Below are 10,408 nucleotides of genomic sequence, written 5' to 3'. Positions count from 1 at the left end.
ATCAAGCTCCCCGATGGTATGACGCCATACTCCACACAACCCTACTACAGTACTACTACTATGCACGGTAGGAGGCTGACCTCCTATCCCCAACTCAGTCCAGCCAGCGAGGGCGCTAAAGAAGAAGGGGAGAACGGGAGCATACACCTACAACTAAGGCGGTAACTACCAAAGTCGCCATCCTTTACTGTTGTTGTTATAATTCCAGAACTCATGAAATTTGATTGCTGTATTTTTCTCATTCCAGCGAGATTCTGCATTATACTCCCTCCTTGCCCATTTGATTTTCATAAACGTTAAACTGCCCTAACTTTAACCAAATTTACTTATAAAATTATCTATACCAAACTAAAATATTTTTATGATTTTCTAGTGGTATTGATTTAATAATCTAAATGTTGATAGTATATACTATTTGTGTAAACTTTGACAAACTTAGTCTAAGTTTACACGGTTTGACTTTGAGAAAACTAAGGACCTACATTTCAATGTTTATAACAGCTTCTATGAACATACCTTGCAAAATGGGCATGCAAGAACAACGATCTAGTTGCACATCAACATCAGTGAGAATCAATTCACAGAGCAAGTCAAATAGGACAAGCCATAGACATTATTGTTCCAATGCCTGTCGAAGGCTGCTACAGCATCCATCCATAATTAACAAACGGATTAATAAGGATATAACAAAAAAGAAAGTAAAAATAGAGCTCCCAGCAAAGAACATACAGATGGGTCTCTCATTTGATCCAAGAAACATCTGCGAGGAAGGGCCTTCTACTAGCCTAGATAACCAAAAGGGTAACACTCTCTTCAAGGACAGTTACTGATCCGGGACGAGACAGTCTCTAAGGCCACGACTAGGGGTTTGTTGCCCAGAATTGCTGCCCTGGACGCCAGCTTCAGACAAGAAGCAGATTTAGTGCAACATCTCACGAGGCGAACGGGGACGGACTGGTGTCTTTGATGGGCTCACCCTGCACAGACAAGATCAAGCAAGGAAAAAAGTTGAGCGCATTGTGATAAATCAGCTTCACAACTAACAATATTTCAAAACATGCATGGGAAGCAAGTGTTTACCTGACAGGAAGCGAGCCAAGAAGCATGCCACTGCAGTTCAGGGCCATAATAGCACCTTCTGCCTGCATATACAAAGAAAAGAAGAAGGTTAAAAGGCCTAGACAAGAACAACATTGTAAGGCAAAAAATCAACCACATATGTTACATACAAGGCACAATGTATTTCAATTCTGAAAATAGAACTGAAAAAACAAGTGGTTAACGCAAGAATTGCCAGATGTGAAAAAACAGAGATCAATTCATGAAAGATCGTTCTAGGCTCCAGCAAGTCATTAGGTGCAACAAAGCTTTCTAAACACCAACTAACAAACATGATTGTAATAAGTAATGGCTCTTGAATGTGCTGTGCTTATAAGACATTTGACATGTAGAGCACAGATAGGTAGAATATATTTCAAGTTTCCAGAATACAGTTACAAGTAAAGGAACTTGAGAAGCATGAAAAGTTTGACTTCAATGCCAGAGCAAACAACAACATCATCAAAGTCTTTTTCCCAAGCAGGTTGGGTTAGGCTAGATATGAAACCCAACAGAAACACAAGGGAACCAAAGCAAGAGTTACAACAAACATAAATGCCAGAGAGAGATAAAATTGAATATAGCAAGAGTTACAACAAACTATGAATCAACCCTAGTAATAAACACCAAACTTGATTGGCTACGATATACTAATCGCATGACATCCAACTTCTGCCATCACGAATCATATAAAAAAAATTCTACTTTATTCTAACTTCTGAAACTTTACACACGAGATCCAAACACAATAGTAATACTCCAGACCGAAAGCAGACATGAATAATCAAATCCTTAATAACCCAAATCCAAAATAGATGGAACTTTTTGTGTCATGATTTCAAACATGCAACCTTGACCTAACACATCATACAAAATTTGTGAAACTAGTTTCTAGGATTGCATCATTTCCACCTAACATACATATCTTTTAACAATTAAATATCAATGAAGTAGTTTGACTGCAGTCTATCTAAAGGATCATCTATTTGGGGACTTGGTAGTACAAGATCATGGAAACTGAATACAAAAACTATGGGAATGGCAACAGATAAATATCCTAGATGATGGGATAGCATTTAGCAACATTCTCACAGTGGGAAAATGATGGAAATATAACGGGACACTATCACGTTCTGAAAGATCTGATAAGGAGAAATCAGAGATATGGTCAAAATTTTCAGCATCGGTGTCTAAAAAGATTTAAAATCCACTAAACTCAAACAAGGTTAAGCAAGACTGAACAATTATTGACCGTATAATCAGTTCTATGTCACGCTTCCCTTTTAGACATAGTACACAAGCCTCCTCGGTGTCTAAAAAGATTTAAAATCCACTAAACTCAAACAAGGTTAAGCAAGACTGAACAATTATTGACCGTATAATCAGTTCTATGTCACGCTTCCCTTTTAGACATAGTACACAAGCCTCCATTCATAGGGGTGTGGCTTTATCGTTAAGTTAATGTTTGTGCATTTGTTATGGAGGAAGATTATCTTGTCTACAGAATATTTGATCGAATCATGATGGGAAAGGAAATGTATTTGTTGATTCGGCGGTCTGTCAGAAACTTTGCAGTTTGGATCAGTATCTAAACTGAAACATTGTGAAATGTGTGTTTTGCTTTCAGAACGTAAATCTGAACGGCCATAATGCATTTGATGATTGGCTCAAAGGTTCATGCACTAAAAATAGGACGATCAAAGTAGGTGTTGCAGCTATTCTTTTGCTGATACAGGAAAACATGCAAAACTATCTGGTTAAGAACAAAATGCCTTGTGATTCCACTTCATCGTGTACTACCGTTGCTAATGGTTGAAGATGCAGCCTATACTGCAGGCAAAAGAGAGTGACAAGAGTATGCAGTGGGGATCAAAACAAAACTAGTGGAGCAGACTGCGCCTTGTCTGAGATGGGTACCGCTTATCAGAAGATTCAGCACTGTTGCTGAAGTGAAAGTCCTTGAGATTCAGATCATAAAGGAAGCATTGTGTTGCATGCTATGTGGGATGGTTTCAGAATTCAGAATGGATGGGATTTTGGGTATTCTTTTACCTGTTTAAATGTTAACTCGGAGCAGATTTACAAATTGTTAACATGCAAAGCAGGTAGTTGACGCACTCTGTTATTATGCAGCCGAGACTAAATCTTAGGCCACTCTGCAATTTATCTGAAGTTTCCTGTAAGATCAGACATTTTGTTTCTGATAACAGATATCAGAAGCAAGATGTGAAGAAATTGTCAAAGGAATGATCTTTGTGACTTTTATCTGATGTTTCCTGTAAGAACAGACATTGTGTTTCTGATTTTTCGATAAAGGAAATTTTTATGCTGGGAGTGGAAAAAATATCAAATACTCCGTATTATAATACAAAAAAGAGAGAAAAATGTGCAACTGCAAATGTGAAAGGATGGTGAAATTTAAGTCCATGAAAATAACTCAAGTCCATATAGGAGTAGAATAAATCAGCGCAGCAAATACAATTAAACAAGAGTGTTGTTCTGGTTGTCTTTGCAGTAGTTTGTGTACATAAGCTACAGCTATTTGAATAAAAATAGACAAAAAGTCTTATATTTTTCTACACTATGGACTCCAAGGCAATTAGCACCTTTTCAATGGTAAAATTACATTTTTGATAACTTCTAATGCATTTTCGTAAAATATCATGTTTTGCTTACCTGAACAAACTCAACAAAGGCGATGCATGTCGCGTGCACATAATCACCGAGCAGCCTCAGTCGAGCAACCTAATGAAAAGAAAAGGTATAAATATTTTGGTCAAATGACTTCAGCTTAGTCATATATAAAAAATGCCGAGAAGATAAGCATTTGAACACACCTCACCACAAATTCCCTCAAAAAATTTCTTCACAACCTCTTCCGGAACCTAAACACATTTAAAAAAAGATAACTAAGAAGCAGAAGATGTGCACAATCAACACATCACAGTCTGTGAGAAACCATCAAACAAGCACAAGAGGATATGTGGGTTTATCATTTTGTCCTTTGCAATAAATATTTATCTTTGTTCTAGAAGAAACTGAAATGTTTGGTGCTACTAAAATAGCAATTGAAGTAATACAGCTATAAACCTTCACTTAGAAGTTGTGGCACATTATGCTTACAACATAAATCACCTGCACTATTATAATACTCCCTTGGGCCCAAAATAACTTGCTCAATTTTGTCTAGATACGGAAGTATATATACCCATTTAAGTTACAGATACATTCATATCTACAAAAGTTGAGCAAGTTATTTTCGGACAGAGGGAGTAGGAAGGATATTGAGAAAATTCTAGGAGTATCTAATATCGGCCATCCATCCCAGGACACAGGTAAAATTAGTGTGCAGGCCTAACAGGAAAGTCTTCACTTAGTGCCAACATTCACTTTTGACTAGATTTTAACCTTGTAAAATCGCGTGTGATTTAAGAAATTGCTTCAAACCTAGAATTTCTGGAAGGACCTATAATCCATCACAACAGATCATCTGATACAGGTCATCTGAGTGCAAATGGGCAAATCAGAGGATTTCAATTCCTTTAAACAAAACACCTTAGCAAGGAGATCTAGAAACCCAGGGTTTCTAAGGTTTTTCTTATCTCACGGTCCAAATACAATGAATATGCATTCTATAGACCATCAGATACAGTGAATATGCATTTCTTGCAGGCCTTCTAGATATATGTGATTTAAATTTGTGTGTAAAGTTAACATAACAGAAATGAAGAGGCATCAACATACATTTTTATCAATGTTAGTACAGTACACAGTCCTAGATACCATTTCTTTCTCATCCTCAGTCTGCACAAAAAGAACAGGCTAATATTATTACAAGGCCTGGAGATCAAGTAGTAGTATAAATAAGTACACAAAAAATTTGTGTGGTCAAATATTTTAACTTACTCGGGGAAGAAATTTAGGGTTCACAGGCAAAATCGCAGTCTTCGATGGCAGAACTCTGACAGGATAAAAACCAAGAATGGTTCCACCAAGTGATAGAGCTGCTCTTGCACCAACTGCAGAAAAGCAGAACTTCATCCAGGATTGCTTCTTACATATAAGATATGGAAAATAATAATTTGTATGTTGAGACAGTACCGTCATCAGCAAACTCGATAAAGGCAAAACGCATCACCGAATTTGGATCACCACAGATACGACAATCTACAACCTACAAGTGCAAAAGATGGTTATAAGATTACTAAGTATCAACAATGAGATATCCAGCGTTGCCTATATATAGCAGCTACTTTAAAGCAGGGGTGGTTTTAGACGGGGAGTACTGATGCACCAAATGTGGGTGGACCAACATATTTATGCCACATCGTTCTGAACTCGGTGCATAGTTATGTAACTCATGTTTTGTATAAGATATTAATTCTCAAGAATTTATGATTATGACCATCAGTAGAGGTGCGATGTTGGAGATTGATTGAAAATCAGGTATTTGATACATCAGTTATAGGTAAAGTAAACGCGCTAAACAAAAGCATTCCATGAGACACAAAAGAGCATGGTGCTGAACTACTGATGGAGGTTGAATCAAATAACAGAAGTAGTTTAGGAGCAGGTGGAACCACAGAAGCAGCTGGCCAAGCAGGGGATGTGTCTCAAGAATCGTTCATTGAGTTAAGGGGAGGTAAGATGGTCTCTCTGTGAGTACTCCAAAAAAGCTGCCAGCACTAAATATTTAGAAACTTGGCAGTGATTGAGCTATTTAAGTGAGGATTGTATGGTTTTGATCAATTTAGTTGGGTCTCTGAGATGAATACACAAATGACATCCCACATTTATCGGCAGTCTCGCAGCAAATACAAATAGAAAAATTATACGTATTTGTTTTAGTGAGGTCTTCAGTCGGACTGATAAAATTATTTGAGAGGCACACTAATGAATTAACCTTAGAAAATATGTATGTCTCGATCACAAAGCTGCAGTCATAGTACAGACCTCATACTCTGTTGCTATTGCAGAAATATCTAACATATATAATTATAGATCCTTAAAGCAATACTTGTCCACATGCTGAATTACCTTTAGATAACAGTTCCATCATGCAACAATATATTTAGTCATTATAATTGACTAATATTATATTTCCACAAGTAGGAAAGCAGATATGGACAAAGACATCACAAGTTATCACGATATATTTAACAGTCAAGAATCTAAGACGATACCTGACCACAGTTTGAGAAAACTTCAGCAAGCTTCTGTTCAGTGACCTGGAATGAATCGGGGGTGAGTCTGTGAGTCAAGAAGAAAAACTGAACAGAAGAAACCAATATTGAACAGATGATTCTCTTTGATGTCCTCACATGCTGATCGATGTCAGAGACATAGACAGTTCGCCGCACACTGTCCTCCCTATCAGATCGCCGTGGGCGGACACCCATCCTCCGCCTTCCCTGGTTGAAGCCATTCCTTCTCTGAAACCACAACAGATGAATGCAGCCGATCATTATCAGAAGAAAGGGTGCTGCCCAACCCAAATACGATCAGATGACTAGGATGTTTCAATGACAAACAAATCATGTGAAGAAAAAAAACTAAACACACCGGAAATGAGGTCAGCAACATGAATCCAGAAGAGCATCGAGTGTTAGCAATAATAACGAGAAGAAATGCATCCACTAGGTATCAGAAATGAATCGATCTAGGGGGGCAGTATGTTCTTTCACCGATGTAACGTTGGCGTCATCATCCGGAATTTGTTTGAGGGTACTACAAAAATCATTGCCCAGACTACACCTAAAACCCTAAAAAAAACAGATCAACTTCCGAGCCGATCGCGCGAGGGGGATCGGAACTCGAAACCCATCAACGTCAACCATAAACCCCCAAATCCGATCGGCTGATCTGTGCGCAGGACGTCCACTCGAAACCCCTAGTAGAAGAAGGAGAGGAAACAAATCGGAAATGGGCGAATTCGGGCGAGGGCGTTATTACCCGTCGATTCGGCTGGCCGCTGGCGGATCCGTCGCTGCTGGAGTCCCTGCCGCCGCCCCCACCCCCGGCGCCGCCGACGAGCTGCAGCACGTGCATCTGCTGCTGGGGGTGGTGGTGGAACGGGTGGTGCGGCGCGTAGTAGTCGATCGCGGCGGCGGCGGGGGCGGGGGCGGGGGCGACGAAGACGGGCGCGTCGGCGGAGAGCCTGCGGTTGCCGTCGCCGCCTGCCTGGCGGCGCGAGAGCGGCACGAACTCGGCGGCCGAGGGGTTGAGCTTCTTGAAGAGCTCCTCCAGCTTCCTGACGTCGCTCTTGTACTCCCGCACCTCGTCCTCCCTGGCCTTGCCCGCCGCATCCGCCGCCGCCGCAGCCGGCACGGCGTCGGCGCGGATCGGGCCCTGCGCCGCCACGGCAACCATCTCCGCCCGCCGACGAAGCTCCTCACCCGCCGATCGCGGTCCGGCGCCGCCGCACCGCCGGTGAATTCGGCCGGCTCGCGAGGAAATCGAATCGGGGGGAATTGGTTCGGCGTCGAGGTTTTTTATTTTTTATTCGGCGGTGGGAGGAGGAGGAGGAATGGAAGGGAAAAAGCGTGGAGCGAGATCGCTTTCGGGGAGGTTGCCTATAAATAGCTGCTCCAGCGCGAGCCCTCTTTTTTCTTTTTTCTTCGCCTTTTTATTCGCTCACTTCCCTCTTGTACACTTGCACAGAAAATCTTTTCTTGGGGGAGAATAAATCGTCGTCGTCACTTTGTTCGTATTCGCTTCGGTTTTATCTGATGCTCTCGATTATCCATTTGTTTCTTATTTATTTTCTGCTGGATATTTATTATTTGATTATTCGCGCTAGGAGATGATTTCTTGCGGAGGAATAAATGGTTTTATCTTTTGCGTGGGGGAGGATGGTGGAGTCGTATGGGTGTGTGCCTGTGTAGAGTACATAGCACGGCGGCATGGAGAGCGGTGGGATCTTCTGCGGCCGTGTGTGTGGTTCAGCACGTAACTGACTGTGTGCGTGAGATGGATGGAGCTCGAGATTTCTCTCAGGACTGCGAGGAACGTCCTTGACTGATTGTGCGGTGCGGAATGGAACGGCCCGAGAGCTTTGAAGTTTGAACGACAGGTGTCTGCATGAGAGGACAGAGTGCACAGGTTGGTGAGGAATCAGGAGGAGGCCGCCTTCCCCCTCATGTGTGAGATCTGGTTGAGGGGTAGGTGGTCCATGGAAGCCAAAATACTGTAGCACCCAAAAATCCGTATTTTTAGACCTTCGAAAATTTCAAATAATTTTATATACCCATATTCGAAAATATGTAGAGGATGCTCATATGAATGTTCGTACCAATTTATATACCCAAATTCCAAAATATGTACCTTAGGTAAAAACCATAAGTTTCAGATGAATAGTCTGAAAGAAACTCCTCCCTCTCTGAAATTTTTGTAACTTGGTGGCCGGGTAACTTAGTACCGGAGTAAGTTTAATCGGGTTTTGCTGAATCCAGGTCCCCAAAATTCCCTATGTGGTGTGTGCTGTTGGAGTGCTTTCTTTTGGGGGCTTAATATGTTGGTGTTGGTAAAGAGCAAGAGGAGCCAAGGTGGTGCATATCCTTCCTTTACCAAAAAATAATTTTTAGAATGCTAAAGATTTAGAATTTTTCAGGTACGTATATCTCCACATTTTATCTACACCCTTAAAATTTAGTAACAATTTATAATCTTTCGTGGCGTGTGTAAAAAAGAATTTAAAAATGTCTCACGAAAAAATTATTTTACCACCAATTATTTCCTCTTGCCAAGGCCACATAAGGTTTGGCCTCTCTTCAAACGACTTCGTGAGCATGTAGTTGTGAAGATGTACACGCAACATTTTGTTTTGGAATATTTTAACATTTTTTTAATATGTTAAGAATGCATTTTTAGTTGTCTAATATAAAACATCTTTTTGTTGTAATCTCTAAACGCCATATAGCACGTAAAGTGTTACTCCCTCAGATTTTAATACCTTGCTTTCTAAGTTTAGTCAAAGTATATATCTCCTTAAGCACTACATACCACCCATGGCACCATGCCCTACGGAAATGAGAAAGGATGTGACAACGCAATCAGCATAGCTACGTCCTTGAATACCTATTAATCGTCTCAACAAAAGCCTTCTTTATACCACGGTATTTGCATTGTGTACTTCTATTTTTTCCAAGAGCAGTAAGAACATGTATAATGATAATATCTTAAGAGTGCCACACGGGATAAATGTTGAAATGGAGGAAAAAAGAAAGTTGAAAAAGAGTGTTATCGTCTCTAAACTAAGGGATGGTTTTCTTGGCAACTGTCTCTCTCACAATATATTTGGTGATGTTTGATTAGTTAAGACCAAAAATTAACCCGGGAGTTGTGTTTTGGCACCCGGAAGTATATGCTCCCAGTTCTTAAAGTTGTTCGTTTTAAATACACTTTCAAAATGTTGAAAAAAAATGGACACAAAATTCAATGGTTACATCTCGAAATTCTACATGCTCACAAAGTCGTTCTACAGAAAACCAGCATTTTTAATATCATGCATAAAAAGACGAATTTCGGTTTTAAAAAATGGTTGTCTATGCGAAGTTTTTTTTTCACACAAGTCACCAAGGATGTCATTTTTGTGTAGAACTTGATGTGCGCACATAGAATATCGATACTTAAGCGTGAAAATTTTCGTTAGAATTTTTGACATTTCAAAATATTTTTTTCGGTGGCAAGAGCATATGTTCCTATGTGCCGGATTGAATGTTTATTCATACAAGCTCATCACACCAACCTATTTCTACCGGAAAAAATATATGTCGACCTATCATATCTAAGAAAGCTCTACCGCTACCTAAGATAATGCACAAAAAATATTTAACAAGATGACATCTACGTCACATGTTCTCTCCACTGGACATACTACAATTTTATATTTGCACGAACATTAATTGCAAGAAATAACAGTAAAAGATTTACCCAACATAATTTTTGTTGTTGTATTCTCTAACCATCACAGATCACTTAAACCATCAAACCTCTGATTTTTATACCTAGGTTCTGGCTTAAGTCAAAGTCAAGATTTCTGAAGTTTTAACCAAATACATAAACAAAGAAAACACCAACACACGCAACGATAAAATCAATACGATTTAAATCATCATAATTAATAAAACATAATTTTAAATTATACGCAGTTGGTACTGTAAGTAGTTTGACTTTTGTCTAAACCCTTTTTTCTTTGCGGGAAACTTTTGGCTAAACCCAGGATGCGTGAGTGTCTACTTCACCATTGTCTCTTGTCTGTATGGGCACTTAGAGCATCTATCCACTCGTGTTCCCGAATCGTCCCCAAAGA

The 10,408-nt window shown here is 39.9% G+C and overlaps 1 protein-coding gene across 2 annotated transcripts; it reads right to left on the bottom strand.

Moving 5' to 3' along the window:
• Positions 1-577: 577 nt before the first annotated feature.
• LOC124691479 (polyadenylate-binding protein-interacting protein 8-like) lies at positions 578-7,467 on the bottom strand. 2 transcript variants are annotated; one of them, XM_047224761.1, is made up of 10 exons: positions 7,051-7,467; positions 6,420-6,530; positions 6,282-6,326; positions 5,200-5,272; positions 5,005-5,117; positions 4,843-4,902; positions 3,936-3,983; positions 3,775-3,843; positions 1,081-1,142; positions 578-977 (listed from the first exon to the last, which is right to left on the bottom strand). In XM_047224761.1, the coding sequence occupies exons 1-10, from the start codon at positions 7,465-7,467 to the stop codon at positions 920-922; spliced, it is 1,056 nt and encodes a 351-aa protein (XP_047080717.1). In that variant the 3' UTR covers positions 578-919. The 2 variants fall into 2 exon arrangements, with proteins under 2 accessions (XP_047080717.1, XP_047080722.1); XM_047224766.1 differs by lacking the exons at positions 578-977; positions 1,081-1,142 and adding an exon at positions 3,062-3,298.
• Between the last annotated feature and the right edge of the window lie 2,941 nt (positions 7,468-10,408).

Source organism: Lolium rigidum, chromosome 1, assembly GCF_022539505.1.
Source record: "Lolium rigidum isolate FL_2022 chromosome 1, APGP_CSIRO_Lrig_0.1, whole genome shotgun sequence".
NCBI lineage: Eukaryota > Viridiplantae > Streptophyta > Magnoliopsida > Poales > Poaceae > Lolium > Lolium rigidum.
This window is presented reverse-complemented; position numbering and strand designations above follow the sequence as displayed.